The 25,532-nt window shown below is 37.7% G+C and overlaps 2 protein-coding genes across 6 annotated transcripts in view; one reads left to right on the top strand and one right to left on the bottom strand.

The window, feature by feature from the left end:
- LOC150103716 (cubilin-like) overlaps positions 1-25,532 on the top strand; it is a 280,379-nt gene that overhangs the window by 37,888 nt on the left and 216,959 nt on the right. The window lies entirely within an intron of this gene.
- Positions 12,885-25,532, bottom strand: part of LOC150103717 (uncharacterized) — a 38,508-nt gene continuing 25,860 nt past the window's right edge. For 3 of the 5 annotated variants that reach the window (XM_090397122.1, XM_090397121.1, XM_090397123.1), the window contains one exon: positions 12,885-16,071. In XM_090397122.1, the coding sequence (XP_090253248.1) occupies positions 13,669-15,993 (2,325 nt within the window). In that variant the 5' untranslated portion in view covers positions 15,994-16,071 and the 3' untranslated portion in view covers positions 12,885-13,668. Of the gene's footprint in view, positions 16,072-19,847; positions 24,365-25,532 lie in introns of those variants that run through there. The other 2 variants (XM_090397119.1, XM_090397120.1) reach the window with 1 other exon arrangement.

Below are 25,532 nucleotides of genomic sequence, written 5' to 3' on the forward strand. Positions count from 1 at the left end.
AAACCTGGCAACCAAATCTGTGCACAATAATCCATATGAGGCCTGATCAAGGCCTTATACAATGGAATCATAACCTCTCTATTTCTGCATGTCAGGGTTCTCCGTATCATTGCCATTATTCGATGTGATGTCTTCACAACTTGTGCAATGTGGCTCCTGAATTTCAGGTCCTTGTCCACCATCACTCCTAAATCTCTCATTTCCTCTGCATCCTTTAAAGTTTCCCCACCAAGTGTATACTTGGCATCCCATCGTTGCTAACCAAATCTCAAAACCTTCCACTTTGCAACATTGAACTCACAGTTCCACTTAACTGCGCATTCATCAATCTATTCAGATCCTCTTGCAAGGTCATAACATCCGCTTGCATTGCTCTCCCCTAGTTTAGCATCATCTGCAAACAGCTGGATATCACCAGTTAAACCCATCCCAATATCATTAACATACAAATTGAACAACGATGGTCCCAAAACTGACCCCTGCGGTACACCACTAGTGGCCGTCCTCTTTTGGGATGCCGCACCCCCATATACAACTTTCTGATACCTATCCGACAGCCAGTCACTGATCCAACTCAGAAGTCTGTTATCCAATTTCATTTGTTTTGATTTATTTAAGAGCTAGTCGTGTGTCTATCACAAAGTTTATCAAAAGCATTTGTAAAATCCAAATCCTTAAACTGTATATGCATCTCCCTTATCCAAGATATTTCTCACCTTGTTAAAGTACATAAATAAGTTTGTGAAACATGATCTCCCCTTTACAAACCGAAGCTGATAGCCACAGAGAATACTGCTGTTTTCAACTCAATTCTGTGTCCTACTTCTTACCAATCTCTCCAGGACCTTCACCACAACTCCAGATACACGGATTGGCCTATAATTTGTAGCCACAGCCTTTTATCACCACCTTTATGCAGTGGAACAATTTTACTTTCTGTCCACTCCCTTGGAACCTGTGCTGTTCCAAAACTCTTATTAAACAGGCATGCCAAGTCTCTGGAGAACATTCCCTTAAGATGTGTGGTTATGAAATCTTATTGCCTATCAAATCTTATTATACGCCATCAAATCTTATTATACGCCATCAAATCTTATTACCTTATTGACATGAAGGTTATTTATTTCCTCAAATACCTCCTGCTCACTCACAATTAAGCCATCCTCTCCTATGCCTTCTACACTTAAGTTCCTCATGATTCCACCCAGATCAGGATGAAAGACTCATAAATTTATCACTGAATACTTCAACAATGTCTTCTGCAGCAGTTACCATTCCACACTTTCATCCCTTAACTTCGTCTTTCCATGATAATTGTTCCTTCTACTTGCCACGTATCTAAAAAAAAAACTCTCTAGGGTTTTTCTTAGTCTGATTTGCCAATTTCTGCTCATACTCTACTTTTCTTTTCCTTACTAACTGAGTCACTCTCCTGGCGTGTTCTTCATGTGACTGATTATTACTACCATTTGAATCTTGTTCTACCTCCAAAGTACCTTCTTCCAGATTTCATGTTTAAGCTCCTCATTCATCCATTTTAAACCTACCTTATTCAGCCATTTGGCCTTCGGAATACATCCACACATCGATGCTGTTATGTATTTCTTTGTCAGTTCCCATGCAGCATTTATTTTCCTTACCGTTCAACTCCTTGTTCCATGCTATAGCTCCAAGTTGTCTCCTAAGTTTGTCATAATCACCGCCCTTATAATTCTATATTTTTCCTTTCCTGACAAACGTCTGCATATGACCAGCCACAACGCAAGTAATTACTTCACGATCACTTTCACCGACTGGAGAAAAGTGCGAAACCCCTCTCACAGTCACATCCTCTGACGATATGATCAGTTCGCAAACTATCGATCCTCGCGTGCCTTCCTTTACATGCTGCCTCATTAACTAGGTTTTTTCAAGATCTGTTATGTTATGACATTTTTCGTTAGCTAGAGGGGATGACCTGATTAGCGTGGTGTGTTGAATGTTTGCTATTAGGCTGTATTTTTATCGTCATGAGTGAACCCTCTGGTCGAGTCATCTTCATATGAAGATGCGGGCTATTAACTCAACTACACACACGTGCAGCGATGTCTGGGTTGCTTGTAATGTTTCTCTTTCTGAGACCAAATTGTTCCTGGGTGGGGTGGGATACTGTTTGTTGTGGTTTCGGATCGAGTTTACAAGCTGCTGGTGGTATTGTTTGTTGTTTAGTGAATTTGGTGCTACTCACACCGATATCTGTGCTGTGCTTTCAAAAGCTTTGTGAGTTATCTCGCGCTTCGTTGATTAGATGTCAATTTTGTGCTCTTTGCCATACTTCAGTTATATCTGTTACTTTCTTTTTGCGTTTTCGATATGTGTATTCGGCTCTTAGTGTACATTGGGATATATGTATGGTGTGTGTGTGTGTGTGTGTGTGTGTGTGTGTGTGTGTGTGAAAGAGAGAATATGCTGATAGCAGGTGTAAGTACTGCACTGTGTTATCATTATTTATATTTATATTTATATTTTAATATTTGTCATCTCTTCATAACAAGAGCTTTGTGCTCCGCCACGCCTGCCTCTGAAGGCGAAAGATAACGATTTGATTCGCCCACATATTTTAAGAGGCTTCAAATTGGACTGTCTGTAGGCAGAATATCAAAGATCATATCATCAAAGATCAAAGATCAGAATATAGTTCATATCAAAGATCTCTTTGGTTTAGCGTTATATTTCAAGACAAAGGTTTTCTGCCTGTTCTAATTACGTATTTTTTCGTGTGGTACTAATTTGGTTTGGTGACTATTATTATTTCCTCTCGTTGTGTTTATCGACAAGTGTTTGTGTTGTTGTTGTTAGCATTTCTACTTCCTTGTTTGCTGCGGTTAAAGCTGATAACGAAACTCGTCCAATTACCTCTGAAATAAGCGTCTAATTTAAGCCAGCGATACTCGGAATGGTTTTCAGGTTCACGTGGAGGATTCAGTCCCTTCTGTTGGTGATTGTGATGAATATGTTGCCCCCCCCCCTTCTTTCCCGTCTAACATAGAAACCTATTCAGATGTACATAAGATTGGTTTGAATTTTCGTATTGCGCCTTAAAGAATATCTCGCCAATTTGACACGAATAAATAGTTTTCCCTTTCATTTCTCTTGCTTAACAGATATAAAGCTTATATTTCAACCATTCTCTGAGAAGAATGGTTGAAATTCGGTTAGATGTTAGATAGACTGGGATATTACCGTGGGTAGCCATCATTAACGATTTTTCTATATGTTTATTTCGTTTATCTTTTTTTTTTTTTAGTGTGGTCTCATGTCAAGTGACTTATTTTGATAAAAGTAGTTCTAAAGCTCGATATGTTTTTCAATTATTTATTTTTTTAATAATATTTTCATCACATCATATTACCAACACGAATTGTAGTTCTGCAATCTTTTTCGTAAGGTTATACACGTATTGGCTGTCACTTTGGGACCTAAGCGACAGCTAGTACTTGCGACCTGTATCAAAACCGGAGTGGAATCAAAATGGCTTCAAAAATGGTTTAACATGAACGCGAGATGGCATTTGATTAGCTGGAATCTTCACATTTCAAGACATAATGCACACCACGTGCAAGGTCTCTTTGCGGGAAAATCTTCATAAGCGATGACCTCATTTAATGCAAGACGATGCCTTGTTTTTAATTCACTGAAGCATCCTTGAACTTTCTGAGGAAGCAGTTATGGTGCCTGTACAGCATCTCTGTTTTCTGCAATGGCACTGGACGACCTTCGCTAGTCGTGTAATTGAGATTTCTGTTTCATCTCCCTTTCTCTGAATCGTCCTGATTGTTCAGCGTAACACATGCTCAATGAGCAGTGAATTTTATGAACTCCTGGTTTTTTAGGAGACGGCTGAGAAGGCTTGGGAGGATAGATGTTTTATGTTTCTTCCAAACCTTCCCAACCATCTCTATATTTCGTTAGGTTCGGTACAAAGTGTTAATTAAATTCTCATCCTAAGTTATCTTCTCAATTCTCCAATTGATTTGCTAGCTTTCGATCCGAATTCGCATTGCGTATGACGGCTGACGAATCTTCATCCTCCAACTCTGCAATTGATGCTGGCATTCCAAAAGTCTCTGTTCTTTCACTTACTCCCTTCGTTCCTTTGTATATCGAAGACTTTCTGTAAGTGACGGCGAAGCCATTCCACGTTTTTCGACCCTGCATCCTTCTGTGTGATTCGACAAGCTTCCTCACGCTACAAATCAACAAACTTTCCAGAATGTCACCAATTGCAACCCCAAGTTCGGATGTCGACGAAATTCTTCAGAGATGTTCTAATAACCTTTTAAATTCTGGTGCCAGAAGAACTTAACTTTGTCGTATTTCTCACAAAATATCCTCTTTTAGTTCAGTCTTTGATAATGCTCAGATATGTGAGAAGAAGCAATATATTTCTTGAAATGTATGACCGTAACCTTCAGGCTTACTTCATATAAGCGTTGACATCTTAATATCTAAGAAAATTTTTCACTTCATGTGTTACTTTGTCTGTGGATAACCATCACTCAAATACAAATACCAAATCTTCTGTCCAAGCAATGAATTTCTGACATTTGGGATGGTAAGGGCTTTCTAAAAATAATTCGACTAGATACTGAACGTTGAATGGTGACTTCTCTTTTATGATTCATTTCACTCTCTTTGGCACATAGTTTATGTTGTTTGAATTAACTAGGGATGTTTTCATGGTCACAGTTCATTAGTATTAACATTGACAATTCCTGTATTCTCTATTAAATCTGATAAAACACATTAGTCAATACTCCTTCGCCGTTCATCTCCAAACTCATACACCCTCTGTCAAAAAAGAAACCGAACTTTTCGAAAATAGAAGAAACTAATGGCGCTACCTTTTGTATTTTTTTGTTGTCGAAAGCGGCAACCTTAATTAGTGAAAGTTGTGTCAATTGTTTATGACATTTGTTTCATTAGAAGCAGAGTTATAGTGCCAAGAGTGACGGTGTGTTTTGACGAACGGTCGGAAAATGAGTTTCAAACACAGAACTGTGATTGACTTTTGTGTTAAACTTGGTAAAAGTTTTACCGAAACATATCAAATCCTTCATGAAGCATACGGTGATGAATGCTTATCCCGTACTCAAGTTTACAAGTGGTTTAAGCGATTTCAAAGTGGTCGTGAGACGCTTGAGGATGACGAAAAGCTCGGCCGTCCGAAAACTGGACTGAGCGAAGTTAACATCCAAAAAGTGCGGATTTCATCAAAGAAAACCCGAATGATTCATTTCTTTGAAACAGTCTTCCCCTCTTATATATTCCATAAATAATGGAAACGTTAGATTCTCAAATGCAATCTTAGCAGATATCTTATTTTTCTTTAATTTTCTTCTCATCCACTGCAACATACGAGAAGTGGAACAGCCTCGCTTCTGTGGGATTATCGCGAAAAGAATACCAGCCATAATCAACAAACTGCTAATCTGAATAAGACAACACAGATGTATTGTGACAAAAGGGAAATCAGAATTCCATAATCCAGATAAGGTTTTCTGATGCCAACGCAAAATCAAAGTACTTACTCTCTTGTCATGCACCATACCATCAATCAGTGCTAGCTCGTGGCTTGAAATCGTGTGGGTGCTGCAACTTTCTAAATATACATACACACTGTAAGTACAGTGTATACGTGTTTGGATAAAATATCAAAATTATGGTAAAAATTTAAAAAAAAAAAAACTTGAAAAACTATTGTTTATTCTCGATAAAATTATACAGTTTGGTATAATTCAAAATTACTTAAAAATAAAATCGATTTACAATTTTTGGACATTACAATTAATCTCCTTAATTAACATCCTTTAATTGTAATGTCCAAATATTTAAAAAGATAGAGTAAACACGATAACCACTACGAACACTCTACTACTGGCGCAAACTGCATATAAACAACAGTGGAACTGCGCGACGGACAGTGCCGCATTATGCTAATAGTTCACATCTCACGATGACGTGCATATGCTTGCGCGCGTAGCAATATGACACTGTGGTAAACACAGTGCTACTAGCGCCCTCCTAAGTGCTACAAGATGGATTTTTATTATTTTTTATGCAAAATAAGAGAATTGTGTAGGATTGTTGATGATAAAATTAAATATTACAAGCAAATATAAATGAATTAATAAATATATTTATTAATTGTTATGTTAATAAATTAATAAATATATTTATATATCGAAAAAAATTGGGGGTGCTGCAGTTCCGCAGTGCTCATGCACGAGCCGCCCCTGCCATCAATCTATTCATGTGTATATTGAGTACACCTCGTAAGTATGGTATTCACAATTAAACAGATTCTTGGTGTGCTGGGGATATAGTATCTGAATCACCAAACCTTGGTTGTCCAAAATCATCCTCAAGTAAGTTAAACACAAGCTTCGAGAACTCGGTAATATAATCAAAACACAATCAAACTATAATAATGATATAAAAAAACTTAGTATTGTAGAAAAAAGTATATGTGCAATACTCAAGTACTGATCTTTAAAAAAAGTATCGCTGTAATTACTACTACTGATTGTAATGTGAGGGGGAAATAAAAGGTCTAATTTAGACACTTTGTCTGGATCTAAATAAAGAAAGTGAACGAAAGAGTTAATGTTTCAAGAACCATCACTGGGAAATTAATTATCTTCTAGGCTCCATGGTGCAAAATAATAAATTACTTTTAGCCACCGCTTAAAACATTGAGGAGCTAACTGCCATTTAATTAACTTCTGTGTCTCTCAATTTTAAGCTATTTGGAGAAAGAGAAACAACAAACAAGCAAATGAAAGGCCCTTTGTTTGCAGTTATGAACAGTGTCTTTTATGCGAATTTTGCTGATCAAATTCAAAAGATTTCTTATTAAATTTGACAGGACAAATTCCCAGGTCCTTCTGGGAATCAACATATCAGGCCTCGATCGGTGTAGAAGAAAGCGACCTTTTTTACCTTCGTTAGCGGAATCTTCAGTGGAAAATCCAATTTCGTTTTATGTGTTGCCAAAGTACTTTGCATGCATTTAATTCCTTGTGCTATGAAGTTCGTGAAGTGCTTCTGTCGTACAATTGAAACCCCATTTACAGACGGAGTGATAAGAATTGAAAGCGATTCTTCATAAATGGCTTTTTACCACGAAACCACAAATCACTTGGCACCACTTGACACGGTCATCGATCCGTCGGGTTATTTCGCAGCCCTGAAAGAAACGATTGTGAAAATGATAGCTGGGCCCAACAAGCGCTGTTTTTGTTATCCTGGGCGAAGGAAGTGATTGATTTCCAAAAGGAACCAGTTAAGCATTTGACGTACGTCAGTCGGTAACTGAAGTCAGAAGCGGACGCGAACATAAAATCATGAAATGCGACACCGAAGCAATCACCCACTGGGATCGCTTAGGCTAGTCTCACCATCACTTGTTAATATTCTATGAGCACATGCAGGACAGTTACGTCTTCTTTTTTTTTTGTCTACTGTGCGTAGAAATTTTATGCCACTTTTTCATTTTGAGAAGTGAATAAAGAAAATCTTCATGACGCCATACATCGAAAACACTTGATGATTGGCTTTCAAGAAAAAGAACAAGAATATTCAAATGCTGCACGAATTCGAAATGAATTTTGAGACAAGAAATTCTTTAGATAGAAAGTCACAACGCATTTGAAATATTAATTTGTAATTAGTAACCAACGGATTATAAACTCCAGATTGACTCAAGAAAAAAAATGACCTTACTAATTAGATTAAACCCAAATTAAACCTTGAATACAAGATTTATATAAGAACAGAAACTTAAGGGGAGAAACAGGCAAACGAATTTTTACAAACCATTTGCTACTTACAGAAGTTCAATTACAAACTTTTCAATCTTTTCAAATCAAATGAGAGCATTCTGCGCTTCTGAAGCTAGACGGTAACGAAAATTCCCTTTGCTTTCAAAGATCCGGGTTCGAATCCGGTGACTTGAGGAAGCTGCAGAGTTTTCAGCTGATTAGTTAGCTGGTCTCATACGAGGGTCTTTTCACAGCACTTCCGTCGTTTTAAATGCAAGACTGATTGGTGTAGAGATCAATTAATTCGCGGAGTTAATTTAAAAAAAGAAAAAAGGTAAAAAAATAAAATTAAGATTATCCATGTTGACGTTATCTAAACATGCATGTTTAGATAAATGCATGTCTCGTAAGTTCCAAAACTTGCCTTTCACAGCAACCACTCATCACATCCCTGGCAAGGGATGTGATGAGTGGTTGCTGGAAAGGGATGTGAACCACTCATTACATGTTCAGGGATGTGAACCACTCATCACATCCCTGAACATGTGACACAGTTCTGTCATTACGCTCTCGTGTCCATTCTCGATAAACACGAGAGCGTATTTCATGTTTTCTCGTTGCTTTTTTTTTATGACCTGTAGAAATATGAGATGCCTCAATACAAGATCGAACGGTTCGTCCATTATCTTACATTAGCTAATAAAAATGCAATTGAATCAGTCCAGAAAGGCAGTGCTTGATTAGGCTTGCGTGAAACCAAATGCCTTAGCTGGACTGGGCATGGAGAATAATATTAAGAGGAAGGTGGGGTCACATTTGTGACATGATGATGAGAATCGGAAGTTCAGCGTTGGGAGATTTTGGAAATGGAAAATTTAGGGACTGTTTATATACACTTCGGTTACATTTAATAAAATCACTAATTCTTATCCGCCATGAGTTAGAATCTGCGTTGTATACTTGATGGGAGGTTTCCAGATCACGTTCATCGAAGTTGTTCCTTGAAGAGTCGCCAATGGAACAGGAAACGTCTGCTGTGCGAGTCTTCTTATGAGATCGCAAGAAAGGCCTCGAAAAATTCAACAAGTGCTGAAGAAGTTGCTAAAAGTAAATTTTAAAAAATAATAAAAAGAAAAGAAAAGGCTACGAAGTTTTTGATCGTCGATGGGGTCCTTGAGATGTCAATTTTTCTCCAAACGAATTTCTTAGTGGAAGAGAAAAGTAATTAAGAGTAACAACAACACGTCGCCTGAGTGACTGATAGAATTATCAGCCAGCAGGAAGACAGAAAGTAATTAAAATATGACCGAGCAAGAATTCCTAATTAATTACAGCGAAACGTTTTCTTAATGAAGGCTTCCAGCGAGGGGATGACGAAGTCAAAAACGAAGGGGGGGGGGGGGGTCGGAAAGGATTATCGTGTGATGATGGATGAATGCAGGGCGAGCAATGAAAATGAAGTTTTTATTTGTTTGTTTGTTTGTTTCTTTCTTTTTTTGTTTTACTGTTAGGTAGGCATTCGTTTCATCATGTGAGGTCAAACTTTATGAAACTTTTATGCAATTCATCAGCAGATGGAGTTAGCAGTAAATATATTTATGAAGATGTTTGTATATACTCGCGTCACCAACATTGGGAGGGGCTTGGAAACAGAAATAGAAAACACCGATGACGAAGATCTAAATGCAAATACGTAACTAACAATTTAATATTTAAAAAGGAAATGTGTTGCTATAAACGCAAAGAAAATACGCAATGCTCTTTTCAGATATGACAACAGGGATGGTTTCTCACTAGTGCACAGTACTTTCAATATGTTAATCACAATTTACTTTATATTTGAGACAAGATTGTCTTCTCATAATCCAATATTGGCCACGAACAACCTTTTTTAGGAGTTTTTCCAACAGAAAAATTTAGTTAGTCTTAGGTGGAGGTGGAAAAAATATTTTATCCCAAATATTCAACTTTTTCACCCAACAAAACAGACAAACTGGCCTAAGAACACACGCATGACTAACTGATATAAAATACTCATGCTGCTCATCTTTTTCGTTTGTCTGGAAGAAATCCCAAGGAAACCAAAATCATAGAATTTTTCCTGGATAAACAAGGAGCACTTAACTGTGTGCATGCTTTGTAAAAACGACCCTGTGGGAAAAAAAACAAAAAACGAACGAACAACTACTCCTTTTAGTTGATTTGAATACTACAGCTGAGGAATGCTTATGACCAAATTATCGTGTAAAATAATGGTTCGCTAAAGCAAGCATCGAAGTGAGAGAGAGAGACGGCGACCTAAACTTCTTATGCTCAAATATAAAATCTTAATGTTAATTTATAAACGCATCAAAAATTTCACTTGGTTTGAACTGAAGAAAAATACATTAAAATTCCACGAAATGGATGTAAATATGCGTACAGAATCCTTCAAGGTTTAGGACACATCAGATTATCATAATGCGTATCGTGTACATATGGCGAAGGGTTTTTATGTGAACTGAAGAAGACAGATCCGATTGTCCAGGGAGACCTGGATATTATTAAAAGTACGAAGAATTGAAGGGAAATATTTCTTACAAGAAAGAAGGGATGACTGCGTTTTTTATAACGCTGATGTTCTATAGATACATCTTCACGTGACGATCTTTAGATTAACTCTGCAGAATGGGTTGTTGATAGTTTTAAGTCAATGCTTATGGAAGATCTTGTAGTTTGGGAAACTTAAGCTCCTGTAGATTTTTCAAAGAAAAAGAAGGAATAGAATGTACTGTCATTAAAAAAAATGTAAGAATGAGATTCGTAATTAGTCGGAAGAGCTCATTGATGCACAAGAGGAAAAGTTACAGAGGGAAGAGACAGACAATGAACATGCCCCTGTACAAGGCTTTACTTTGGTTTCACAACCATCTGCAAAATGTTTTGAGTATGTCGCCAGCAACCACATATTCTCTCAATCTGTCCATAGCGTTGGTCCAAAGGTGAGTGATATTGGCCAGAGAATTTTCGATGTGGTGTAAGGTTGATAATGTAATCGTATTGGGGGTTGTGATTAGCGAATGAGGAGCTGAAGAGGTTGACTGTTGGTGACCTTGTCCATTATTTTTGAGACAACTGAAGTGATCCCAATAAGATGAAGGCTTACTTTCATTCCCTTCTGGAATGGGTAGAATGTAGCCTTGCTTTCAAGCAAGGGTGGAGACCAAATCAATGTGAATTACTGTGTAGGCAATAGAGGATGGGTGTTGATTCTGGAATAAGCATGGAACCCGATTGGGAGAGGAACCACCAGTAAGAGAGGACTTGGTATCTCAGCTATTCAGAATTCTCTCATCTCTTTCTGAGTTAAGGCCAGATGGTGCACGCAGTGAGCAAGCCGTTCTTGGTTTAGTTGGAGGTATTTTGCTTTGGTCCTATTGGGAAAGTTGAGAGGATCGGTGTTCTAAATTCAACCTTATCTCTGAATGAATACGACAGCACCTTTGGAGGCAAGAAAAGTGCAATCAGGGAAGAGAAGGTTAACACATTAGTATTAGCGATGAACCCAAAAGGCTCGATTGCTGTTTGAGCAAAATTAGCATTTTCTGCAATTCCGTATGGTCACTGCGAAGCCTTAGACTACCAACCTGCTTATTTAAGTAAGTGAAAATGGATTATGGTCTGAAATTTACTTATTTTTGATGCTGCCTAAAGCAAACAAAGAGGTATTTCACAAGTCTCCTGAACATAAAGCTTTCAGTAGTGATAGAAATTCATTCAAGGCTCGAAGTGTTTAATACCTAGTACATACAACACAAAGGATGTATTAAGCACACTGCGTGCATTAAGTAGGCCAGCGCTATATTGCTATCACTAATGTCTTCAGAATATCTCATTATGTCCGGTACTAAAACACACGCACACGTTTTCCATATAAGACGTTTGTTATGAGATGTTTCCTTTCTTAAAGATGAAATAGGAAACGCATTCGACAAAGAACTTGATTAATGTGACATCTACCTGCAAAGGAAGCAATTCCAACCCCCTATACACGCAAACATACAGACGCACGTAATCTTCCATGACTTTTCTTTCATTTTTAGTTAGCTCGAGTTGAATTCCACGCTGGACCTTTAGAATGCCAGTTGCAGTCCGAACTTGGTCGGTCGAAAACAGTTGAATGTTACGACTTGTGCAGGTGCTTGTAGATGGAAAAAGGAACAGAAGAGTGAAACGTTATACTTTTTGTCAGTTTTATTTTTGCCATTTTTAAAGTAATCCATTCTTTTATAATTTTCATACTGTGCCCCGCGACTAATGCTGCCAATGATTTTCAACTTGGAACTGGAGTTACAGCAGGTCGAAATTCGGCCGTAACGACGCTTGTAACAGTAACGTGTTTCGCGGTGGTGACTCTGTTGGAAGATTGCTGGTGATTATCCATTCTCCCTAATTCCAAGGTTTCAGAAGAGGAATTATGAGATTAACCACCGTATCTTAACCAAAAACAATACTATACGAAGCCAAGCGACTTGTTCGTAACATGTTATTGTAAACCTAATACGAAAAGGGAAAATTAAACAAGAAAAATTCAAGACCTTTGCTTTTATAATTTTTATTTCATTTTACTTAATTCGTTAAATTTATCGACTAACTTTCGTCACTTGCTGTTACAAAAATGTCAATCTCATGCATGGCAAAAAGTTACGTTAATGACTGCTTGCTGGTTATCACAATTAAACTGCAGAAATTATGGTAAACGTAGCGATGTTTACCATAATTTAAACTATAAAGAAACAATTTTAATTTGCTAACTCCTGCAATTATAATTACTGAAATATCACGCGCATAGTTATAAACAAGAAACGAGAAAGAAATTTGCAATGGTTGTGTAAATCTACGTAGCTACAATTCCAAAATGCGTAAACACGTACTGATCTGCATTATATGCGCATTATTATACGATCACCTACCTTCAATTTTAAAATTAGCTTAAAGTGTGGGAAATTAAAGAAAAGAAAACAAGGTGACATTATTTCATTAATATTCATTTCTTGTTTAAGAACGATAATATTAGTAATGAATGAAAGACATTCGCTGAACTAGCGTCAGCAAATCTATCTACTTTATTTATTCACAGAACTAGCATTCGATAATATAACCAAAAATTACATCCAGTCACGTGATCATTCCATTTCAAACGCTTGGCTAACTTAAGCAATTTTCAAAAAATGACGTTTTATTTTAACCAAAATAATAATAATAATTACAATAAAAAAATTACATAAATCTGCTCCTGTTTGTGTTTACTGGGACTAGAACAGCACACAAATTCAAATGATATTTGTCGGAAATAAGCGGTGAAAATTACAAATGACGATGATCACATTTTAAGTAAACACGACATTAAGTAAAGTGAACATACAGACGAACTACTCAACACATTCAACATATAACTACTACGGGAAAAAATTAGAAAAATAAATGCAGTATTATATACAAAACGCATCCAGAAATTCCATCGATGTTCGCAGTCAGTTTACATCAAAAGACAAATTCAACTGCAATTCTGATACACGCATTGAACACACACTTTCGGTCAAGTCAAGATTAAAAACTTATTGTGTACACCAACCGAATTAATAGAAAATACATTTATGCAACACTTTTTTCTTTGCATTTGCACTTTATCGGATATGGCTTTTTAATTTATTTACTGAAATGGTGTTCCTCTTTGACTTTGATTTTCAAAACAGTCAAAAATAAATAGCAAATATTCTTAAAGAGGTCTTGTAGGCTGACAGGTGTGAGAGAAAAAAACTGGACCAGTTAATCTTCCATTTAAAAGAAAACGTTCAGGCCTAAGTAGACAATTTACTTTTTCGTTTTATTTGCTGAATGAGGACACGACAGTAGTAATTGTAGCTGAAGAACGAGAATCCAGCGATGAGCGAATAAATCTTCGTCGCCTTTGCCAAGTATTTACTTTTCGCAGCAGTCGGAACTGCGTAAAAGCCAGTAAAATATAAACCCCTTGGGCGCTGTTGAAAGCTATAAACAAATACCATAAGACATCATTGTCTGCAAAAGCAGACACAAAGCCGAATATCCAAGTAAGTCCCATGATCAGGGCCAGTTTGATGTACAGCAATAATCGGATTCGATCGCTTTTGTTTGAATTCTCGTAGGCGACCTTCGTGGCCAAGGATGTTCGGGCAATTTGCACGGAGGTGGTGATGAAGAAGAAACCGTTCAATGCCAAAAGGAGTCCAATGGGAGCGGCAAAGAATACCAGAAGAGGAACTCGCATGGAGATCCAGCAGAGTGGGTGCCCGTATTCGGCCTTCAACGACGGAAAGTCCAGCACCCAGTTGAAGACGAGGGTCACCGCAATGATCAGCAGAGGAGAAAGCCATCCGAAGATCGAATAACGAAGCAACTGTCTATTTATGGTGGACGACTTGGTTACTTCACCAGTGCAAAACGTTCTCCAAATGTCATAGGCAAGAATGTTCATCCAGAAGAACGATGAGAGCCAAGAATAATGCATGCACACCCCCAGAAAGACACAGAAGTTGCGGAGTTCAGTTCTGTTGATGCCAAAGAGAAAAACAGATTGGGCTATAAACAGGGAAATGCAAAGAAATAAAATAATCTTGGGGGGGAGTTTATTGGGTTCTGGGAAAGCCAACGTCAGTACTATTTTCGTCAGCAGGGCCACGAGAGATAAACTAATCCCCACAACGGTTAAGTAACTGTGCACATCCCCGAATTTCTGTAAGTACTGAGTTTCTTCGGGGATGCAAATCAGAATTGCAGACGAATTGTCTTCTTCTTCGTACTGTTCTCGCATCAGAACTTTGCCTGAGGGAAAAAGAGTGACAGAATCGTTTGAGTTTATTCGAAAATGGTCCTTTGTAACGAGAATTTTCACGCAGTTTGAATTCAATAGAGCGAAAGTGTCATTTCCAGCAGGGCGTTTTGGATTTCTGACGCACGTGCCATTGTCGTTCACAAAACGCTCCCCGCACCGCACGTTGCGGCACTTTTCCTCCCAAGGATCGTAGAGCATTTGTCCAGGACAACGTCTTTTACGACCAACCACGCCATCCTGCTCGTTGAAATCGATCAGGAGCGTAAGACTAGAAACAGTTCTTGGTGGGTTATAAACAATTCTTCGTTTTGGTGGAGGACATCGGAGAGAAGATGCTGGCACACCATTGCAGAAAGCGCAAAACTTATTTCTGTACCAATCCTCGCCATTCCACACGGGAGCGTAATACGTGTGGCATTTAGATTCCAATTCCTTCTGACTTAGATCGAGATCATCTACGTTGCTGGAGCACCACCCGACCTCTTTAGGATTACAAGATTTCAGGAATTTGGAGACGAAATCTGGCCGATGAAATCTCACCTTGCAGGACTTGTGATCTTCGAGGGTGTTAGTTTCGAAATCCGCTGGACAGAATGTGTTCCAAGCCACAACCGTTAGATCTTGGTTGCACACAGCACAAAATACATTTCTATAGGTGGCGTTGGTGCTGTGACTACTTACTGGCACTTGACGCATTATGTCGCTGCTGGAAGGTTGTTCGCACTGTTCGCGAATCTCTTCGTCTTTCCAATTCTCTAAACAACGTGAAATGACATAATATGAATCTGAGGAGGACTTTACAGCAATTTTGGCACAAGACCATTTCGGATGGAAGCCCATGGTGGAATGAGTTACATTTTTGTCGAGACAGCAGTCCCCAAAATTAACGCAGTAATCGCGACAATAACAAACAATCCCACTTCTAGTTCTTTTGTCAGATCTCCTGGTACCACACAGCGCATGCTTATCGGGACATGAAATATCAACTTCATCTAGTAATGAAAGATCGTCGAAATCATCTAAAGTGGTGCTTTTTGGGAAGGTGAAGCCTGTGATGGATTTGGTGACAAAACGTTTCCGCATTATGAAGTCTGAACCGGAGTTTGTGACGTCCTCCGTAGTGTTTGGTGCGTTGGACTGAGTATCGCCTATGAATTGTTGCGATTCTGATCTCTGCCACGGAGACGAAAAATTTACGACGTTTTCCATCTGCTCGTAAAAGTCCACCGAACTTGGCGACCGTTGCTCGGAATCCTTCGATGTTTCGGTTGGTGAATTTTTGATCCGGTGCACAGAATCCAACATCAACAAAAATAGGAATACGTTTCGGATGGCCATCTTTGTGACTGCTTTAATTCTGGATATCACATTCTTATACCTATCCTCGTTCTCACCATATTTTGTCACTCAACACACCTAGAAAAAAATAACAAAACAAATTAGCATTCTTTTATGTTACTAGTGGAAAACCTTTTCTAAATGAAGCGTAACACAACAAGTTTATTTAAATAAGTTTCACGGCTTGCACAATTATCTAGAATTTCTAGAAATTCACAATTATCTAGAAATAAAAATTATCTAGAATTTATTCAAAAACTGCGATGTATTTCATGCAATATTACTTGGACATCGTCAGGGAGAGAGAACGCTAATTGCATTCAAAAAGATGAATCAAATCGAGTCATGAATCATGCGTGTATTAGTTCGTGTCTCGGTCGCAGCTGAAGTCTATGATATTACACTATTACAGTTCAAAGGAACAATTGTAGTTAGTTGCACAGATTAGAAATGATTTAAAATATTCATTGATTAAGAAAAAATATATATCAGCATCATAAGTTATAATAAAGACAGCTATCATACAAATCAAATTTTTATTTTATCTAAGCCTTATTTAAGTAGTGCGAAATCTGACGAAACATTCAATTTCTCGACTGTTTCTTTCGTGTGTAAGATAACGATATTCATCTGCTGTTCAATATTGATCCTTTTCAAGACACTCCGTCTTGGGACTCGATACGAGTCCAGAATTCTCAATATTGCTAAAAATATTCTCAGAATTTCTTCGTTTAGAACTTGAAAAGTTTAGCAAGCTATGATTTAAAAAAGAAAAGAAAGAAAAGAAAAAATGGCAAATAATAATCGCTGCCTTTCAGAAATGATCAGCAACAAATTCTAAGCCAGAATAATGTCTTGGCGTTGCCATAATGCTTTGCACTGATAGCAAAACGAGATTTCCGACTGATTAGTTAATTAGTGGCTAACGTTTGTTTTCACAGGGGGTGAGTTCCTTGATGTTCCCAATTTTCAGCATCAACAGACTTGACGTCACATTTAAATCTGCAAAAGTTTTGAAACAGAACTTGAAGAGCATGCGCTGTTCTCATTTTGAAGTAGAATTCAAAACACACGCAGTCTTACTTTACAAGACCACTTCTGGATATCACATGCTCCAGCTTTGAAATAAACCAAAGGATCCGTCATATCTACCAACACCTAGTGGAAGAAATTGGTACTAACTGCAGTAGTGCTATCTGGCGAAGAAGTGAGATCAATTTTTTTTTTTTTTAAATACTTTTTGTTTTAATAACGACAAACTGTTTCGACTACATTTGGAGGGTGTTAATAGGGTGAATCTTCTTTGGATTTCTAGGAATGAAAATGGATCTCGGGGATTGTGAAATATCCACCAGTGCGGATCGATTGATTTTGTGCTGAGGATAAATAATACACTTAAGTCATTGAGCTGAACTGCGAGATAGCAACCTTCGTGCAAATCCTTAAATCGTCTTCTCCATCCAGTGCTAGCTGAGTGGATTTTGAGTGAGAGGCTAAAAGTGGAGTATTTAAGAGTGGAAGTAATTTAGCTTTTAAAATCTACTTTTCTGGTGGAAAGCTTCAGTTGGTTTCTTTCTAATTTTGCCTAATTGCGTGTGTTCTTCTGGCGATTTATCTGTTTTTCTGGGATTAAAAGCCATTATAAATATTCATCGTGTCCTAGACGAGATTAGAACCAACGTTTTCCCAACCAAAAGGCATCGTTGATACTAACTGAACTCTCTTGAGAAGCTGTATAATAAGAGTCCACATATGGCTGTAATTTTAATTATTATAATATAACGAATGATGTATGGAAAGCGTAATTATAATTAGGTGTGCTGTTGAATAAAATACATTTTATCCTCTGTTTTTGGAGAGCAACAAGAATTTTCTAAACCTAAAAGGCTTCCTTTTGTTAAAAGAGTCCGCTGTACACATATTTAGTTCATTCCAGAAAGGTAATTATTGTAAAAATGAAGATCTTAAATGATATACTGCCTCGATTAAACATTTTGGATCAAAATGTTGTAAACTATGGTACGTTGAGCAATACTGGGTGTTAAGATTAACAGCCTGGATTAATAACAGAACTCATATTTCATATTTATGGCTCAGAAAATATCAGCGTTAAACCAGGAATGATCATTATCACTGTCATCATCAAACTCCTGATGTGTATCCTCAGGAGGTGATGATGGATGCTGATGATGATGATTTATAGTTTTAATAGTGCAAGAATAGAAAAGGTCATATTGCACAACATCAAAGATTATAGCAGTACACAAGACAATCACAAATATCCATACCCGGAGCGGGATATGAACCCGCGCCTTGTTCGTTGGAGAGCGGGTACACTATGCACTCAGCCAACCAGACTGGCTCCTTTGGGAGTGTACAGGATCTTATGATAGTACTACAAGAAAAGTTACATCATTACTAGCTTCCTCTCAACAATTTCCCTCCGGATTAGCCTGTTATCTGTCAACATTCCAGCATTATCAGACCTTATATTTCAATCTTCTGAGGCAATTTTTATTGTGTCAATCCATCTACATCTTCGTCTTCCTCTAGATCTTTTCCTACCATCCTGATAACAACAAACAGAAAACTTGTTTGCGCCCTTTTATCCTGCCATTTCGCTTAAGCGACCATATAACTGAGATCAGTCCTCTTACACATTCCTGAATACTAAAAATGTCAAATTTCTTCGCAATATCTTCATTTTTAATACGACTCCGTCATTCATATCATCTGTTCGCTAACCTAAGTTTTCTGAGAACTCTGCCTGTTTTGTATTTCTCTCTTATTCCATATAAATTTCAGCGACTCTCCACCATACCAACTTTGTTCATTCTGTTGTCTTTTATCAGTGTAACCACAAATTATTGCTCAGAAAAATTCGGCTTTTTTTTTCTTGTGACCCCACTGAAAAAACGTTGTGAACCAATAGTGCATTAGTACCGTAGATGTATTAAGCTTTTTATTATTATTATTATTATTATTATTATTATTATTATTATTATTATTATTATTATTATTATTATTATTTATAGAATTCGTATTTTTTCATAATCCAAAATTCTGCCTTGAAAACCAAAGTTGGATCTTTTTCAAGCCATTTCAGACCTCCAGCGTATTTCATCTGAAAATATTCAATCCAGAATAATTGCGGATTATCGTTTTATTTATCTATTTATATTTTATTTATTTTTGGAATGACGTTCGAGGCTATTCCATTTGCAGTGCTGCCAAAATAAACACCTCGTATAATAATAAAAAAATAATAATAAAATACTAAAAAATAAATAGTAGAATGTGTTTTGGGGATTCTACATACTATATTTTGTGTGATGAGATCTAAAAGATCAACAGAGATTTCGGTAACAACAAAGAGATTTGTGTAGAACAGCAGACTTTTCAGGTAGTAAGAAGAACAAATGAGCGCTGAAGTTTGTAGGATTTGAAGGTGTTTTGTTTAACCCACCTTATTTGTTATCACATATACTTTTTATGGCTGTGTGTCATTTATGAGGATAGGGGTTATTTGCAGTTAACGCCAAGGAAGCTCAGGTCATGAGAACCGTACGTTGCGTCTGGGGGACTACGTATGATCATCGGCTTGGCTGAAGTCAGATATATTTTCGTTTTCTTGTGGTTCATCTTTTTATTTGTCGCTGTTTTGTAACGAAATTTATTTACAGCCGTCGTTTAATTTTTTTAATAAGTCGCGAAGATTTGAAGAAATTTCTGTAAATTCACAATTCTCTACTTTCATTAAATTGAAAAAATTCGGATTATCTAACCCAAAGCCACTCATGTTACTAATCTAACCTATAAGTTTATAACCTTCAATACCTAGGATTCGTATTTAAAAAAAAAAAGTCTTTTGAATAAATAAACGAAGTTCTTTACATTATTGACATCTTGAATGGGACTGTAAGACAGAGATAAACAGCGACGTTTCCAATTTTGTATTAATAATAAGAATAAACGAAAGAAAGTCAGACATTAGCCGTAACAAATTAACAGATTTTATTTTAACAACACGTAACATAACAGAAACAAAAATATCTAAAAATAAAACAAAAATTATATGCAGACCCACTGCATATAATCATGTTGCATTCTTTGAATAAACAAATGCAAACAAACAATCTGCACAAAAATGTGCGCGTTGACTTCGTTTGAACGAGATACGACATCATTGCGATCGCAGCAAATGGCCACTTTCAATTGAAGTTAGTATCTTCATATAGAAAAATAAATCTTTTTTTTTTAAATAACATGAAATTTTGTTAAATTAAGGGGATAAAAATCCCTTATTTTTTTACAGCCAGTATGTGAAACTGTAAGATCGAAAACTACGATCTAAGCGTTTCAACTCGAAGCAAAGGTGGAGCAAGCTCCACCTTTGCTTCGAGTTGCTTTGGTGTGGTACTACCAAGTGGTCATTTACGCTTGGATTCGCCGATAGTTGTTCGGCATGAAACTCTTAGATCCCTCACTATCACAAGCTTCCTCACTATCATAGTGAGGGATCTTGCTCCACCTTTGCTTCGAGTTGCCTTGGTGTTTTACTACCAAGTGATCACTTACGCTTGGATTCTCCGATAGTTTTTCGGCATGAAACTCGTAGATCGTAGTTTTCGATCTTAGAGTTTCGCATACTGGCTGTAAAATAATAAGGGATTTTTATCCCATTAATTTAATTAACTTCGCCAGAAAATATAGCCGTTTGGTTTTATATCTTATGAAATTTTGTTGTTAAAATTGCGAATCTGCTTTTACAGCTTTACAACAAATCAATTAATTTTTTTTCCTCACGACTCTCTGAAGAATTCATTTATTGCTCTTAATCGCTCTTTGTTCATTTACTCACTTGTTCAAAATTAATGCCCCCCCCCCCCCTTATACTAAGCCTATTACTATTCGAAATCGCGATCGTCTCGAGGATAAGGTGGTTAGCCCTGTGCTTCCCGGTGTGTCCTATGTCTGTAGATGTGTGTGTTCACGAGGCTTTTTGTCTGTTCTGGAGGACGAAAAACCCGACTTTCCGGGTGAAAAAGCTCCCTACCCCTGTATGAGACCGGCTAACTCACCTTTCGTCGAAAGAGACCACGTCTTGGACGAGAATCGAAACCAGGTCTTTCCGACCAAAGGGCTTCGTCTATACCGACTGAGCTACGGGGGTCAAAATTAATGTGATGACATTAAATAATCGACAGATTATCAGGAACTTTTTTCTCATTAATTTATTACATCTTCGTTTTCATTTAATTTCTTGCTTAGTTTCCATTTTCTCTCCTTACGTATCCTAACAAGAAAGTAAATCGCTCTTTGAATGAGCATCTTTTCTGATGATGGAGGGTTGACGTTATCCACATGATGTCGTTTACATATTGAGTGCAAAAGATACAAAGACTGAGGTGACATAAGCAAGGATGAAAGAAAACACTTGACTATTACACAGGAAAAGGAATATTTGAAGAAAACAGCAAAGAAAACTGGCGAAATCATTAACCCATGAGAAGACGTTTGTTTCTTTGGAATGACAATCGAAGGAACTAAAAGTAAGAGGTTCACATACTGGGCCTGTTCACTGACTGTGCTGTTCTGTCTGGTATGTAGCAGGCCAGAGGGACACACGCAATTAATACGCTAACACAGTGGCCTGATAGCCTTAATTACTTCAGCTATAATGCCTGATATTTCTCACAGTGTAGTTATTTATCAGTTTTTCTTCTGTTATTTCAACTTAAAAGAGAGATTTAAATTTGACAGTGTTTTGAATGCCATATTCTTCAAATTTGTTTCTTTCTTTTGAGTAGCACGAGATTGATCAAATCTCAAAGGCACGTCGTTCTTTCTTATTGCAAAAACAAGTAAATAAAACCGGGTGAACTTAAAATTTGAGTTTTGCTGAAACATGCATGTTCAGTTCGGTTTTTCATTTCATTTGCTGAGCGAAGCCACCGTGGTGATCGTTGCTGATGTTCGAGAATCCACCCGCGATCTAAATACGTGCCTTGGTCTGTGAAGTTTCATCAGCTTCCGTAACTGCTTGAATTGCGTGAAAGCCAATAAAATGTAAACCCCTTGAATGCTGTTCAACGCAGTAAATAAATACCATAACACGTCGTTGTCCGCGAATGCAGATACAAAGCCGAATATCCAAGTAAGTCCCATGATCAAGGCCAGTTTGATGTACAGCAGTAATCGGATTCGATCGCTTTTGTTTGAATTCTCGTAGGCGACCTTCGCGGCCAAGGACGTCCGAGCAATTTGCACCGAAGTAGTAATGAAGAAGAAACCATTGACTGCCAGCAGGAGTCCAACGGGGGTGGCGAAGAATACCAGAAGAGGAACTCGCATGGAGATCCAGCAGAGTGGGTGCCCGTATTCTGCCTTCAACGATGGAAAGTCCAGCGCCCAGTTGAAGATGAGGGTCACCGCAATGATCAGCAGAGGAGAAAGCCATCCGAAGATTGAATAACGAAGCAACTTCTTTTTCATGGAACAAGACTTCGTGATATCTCTATTGCAAAACGTTCTCCAAATGTCGTACGCAAGAATGTTCATCCAGAAGAACGATGCCAGGAAGCAAAAATGCAAAAGAACTCCCAGAAAGATGCAGATATTTTGAAGCTCAGTTCTGTTAATGCCAAAGAGAAAAACAGCTTGAGCTATAAACAGGGAAATGCAAAGAAATAAAATAATCTTGGGGGGGAGTTTATTGGGTTCTGGGAAAGCCAAAGTCAGCACTATTTTCGTCAGCAGGGCCACGAGAGATAAACTAATCCCCACAACGGTTAAGTAACTGTGCACATCGCCGAATTTCTGTAAATACTGAGTTTCTTCCAGGATACAGATCAGAATTGCAGACGAATTTACTTCTTCGTACTCTCCATGTTTGAGAACTTCTCCATTGTGGAGGAGTGTGACCGAAGCATTCTCGTTCATCGAGAAGTGTCCCCTCGTAACCAGGATTTTTGCACAGTTGGAGTTTAAAAGAGAGGAAGTATCATTTGGAGGACGGTGGATTTGATTTCTGACGCACGTGCCATCAGCGTTCACATATAGCGCGCCGCACAACACGTTTCGACACTTTTTCTGCAAAACATCATACAGCTGGTATCGGGAGCAGTGACGCTCGCTTCCCACTACACCTTCGTTGAAAAAATCCAGCAGGTGAGTGTAGCTCACTCCTCCAGAATCGTAAAAAGGGGTCTGAGGATTGGAAGAAATTTTTTTTCTTCCATATAAAATGTTTTTTACTGGCTTCAGTGATAGCTCCGGTTGTGGACACCGAAGATTTGATGCCTTAATATGGTTACAGAAAGCGCAGAATTTATTCCTGTATCGATGTTCACCGTGACCAACAGGAGCGTAGTAAGTGAGGCATTTAGTTTCTAATTCCTTTACGTCTAAGTCGTGAACTTTTGTTTCGGGACACCGTCCAATTTCCTCGGGCCTACATGGCTTCAAGAACTCCGACACAGAGTCAGGTCCGTGAAATCTAATGCCGTCGGTGTTCCACTCGGAGTAGTTGGTGGCTTCCCAATCCGAAGGATAAGACACGTTCCAACCCACGACACTCTTCAGGTCTTGATCGTTGCACACGGCACAAAACACATTTTTATAGGTGGCGTTGGTGGTCTGACTACTTACGGGCAAAATACGCATGACGTCGCTGTCGTAAATTTGTTCGCACTGCTCATGGATCTCTTGGTCTTCCCAGTCAGGCAGACACCGAGAAATGACATAGAACGAATGGGTAAACGATTCTACGGAAATATTCGCGCATGACCATAAAGGTCGAAAGGCATTGCTGGTGGACGGTACATGTTTATCCAAACAACAATCGCCAAAGTCCACGCAAGCGTCATCACAGAAACAATCAATCCCTTTTTTTGCTCCCTTAATGGCTGCACACGTATATTCTTCTAAACAGAGAAGATCATCTTTGTTTGAAGAAGAAGAATTGGCAAATTCATCTAAAGTGGAGTATTTGGGATAAGTCAAACGTGTACTTGTGGAAGACTGGCCCACCAAACCTTTCCTGGTGGTCGCGTAACCTGAACCAAAATGCGGGCCATCCTTTGCGTTGTCCGGTGCATTGGATTGAACGCTGCCTCTCAAATGCTGTAATCCCTTCCCTGATGAACTGATAAAATGCTCTACTTGTTTGGAAGCGTTCAAGGAACTCGTCAACCCATGCTCGGAATCCTCTAATATTTTAGCAGCTAAATTTTGAATCAAGCGAGTGCTACCAAGGAGAACAAAAATAATGCAAAAGAGTTCGATGCGCATCTTGGAATTTTTCTTTGCTTTTTACTTATCACATTTTATAGAAATCTGCGTTTCTTCCAGGCTGCTTTGCATATCCGACCTGTAAAAGTAATAAAGGAAATCATCACATTAACCACATCAAAACATGGAATACTTTATATTCGCCGCAACTCCGTGATATAAATACTTCTTATTTATATCATGGAGTTAATATTAGTGTAATAGATTAGTTAGTTTAAAAGCAAGAGCGACTCTGCCATAGAAAGTTGGAAATCGAAATTTCTAAATCCCTCCTATACGCGATCGGATCGGTGTAATTTCGTGACTTAATTGATACCGCATAAGTAAACCCAAGACAGCTAAGTTCATATTAATGATTCGTTTTTATTAAAACCTCAGCAGAATGGAGTTAAGGGTGCAGCTAATACTAACATATCTGTGAATATAAAAGTGCTTTAAAAACTGCGTTTGTCCAAGACCTTAAACTGTGCCTTTTTATACTTTACTTCACAGAGGCACATATTATCTGGCTCTGATTGTTATTTAAAATACTATTTATCCTTTATTATTATAGAGTAATTATATTTATTTCATCATTAAAAAAATTAAATCCACTAAATCGTTAGCAGAAGACAATATAATAACTTTGTTTTCTGCTTATCTTTTGAACTGCGTAACACACTAAGTCGATGTTATAAAAAAAAAAATTTTTAAAAAAATCCATCCAGTGAAGAATTATTAATATAAGCTGGAATCGTAACTGCAATACAAATGATGAGATTTAAGTATAGAATCGAACTTTTAGGGACATCGCCTTGTTTTCATTCTAAATATCATATTTCATTAAACTCCATCCGGACAGCACAGATCTGTTGCTGGATGTAATTTAGAAACGTTTTAGCTCTGAAAATGATCCAATAAACAAAATCTATAGAACGGCTTGACACATTTTTGTACCGTTGCCAAATACGGAATTTCAATAATTATATCCATCCGAGTATAGCCAGTAATAACTTCCGTAAGATGGACAGATAGACAAAACAAGTCTTAAACATGTTCATGAATGTTGTGAAACGCAACAAAAATCATTCAATTTAGGGCTATTTATCAAAATGTTCGTTTTGGCAGCATAGAACCGGAATTTGTCACCTTGCCAGCAGTACAAGATGTTAAAAGTTAAGTGTAAGGTTAAAAAGACGACCTGGTGATAGAAATAGTTAAGAGAAGTTTTTTTTTTTCTTTCGAAAGCATAAATAGACATGGAAATA

This window comes from Typopeltis vanoorti, chromosome 8 (genome assembly GCF_054136105.1).
Source record: "Typopeltis vanoorti isolate ZY-2024b chromosome 8, IOZ_Tvanoo_1.0, whole genome shotgun sequence".
Classification (NCBI taxonomy): Eukaryota; Metazoa; Arthropoda; class Arachnida; order Uropygi; family Thelyphonidae; genus Typopeltis; species Typopeltis vanoorti.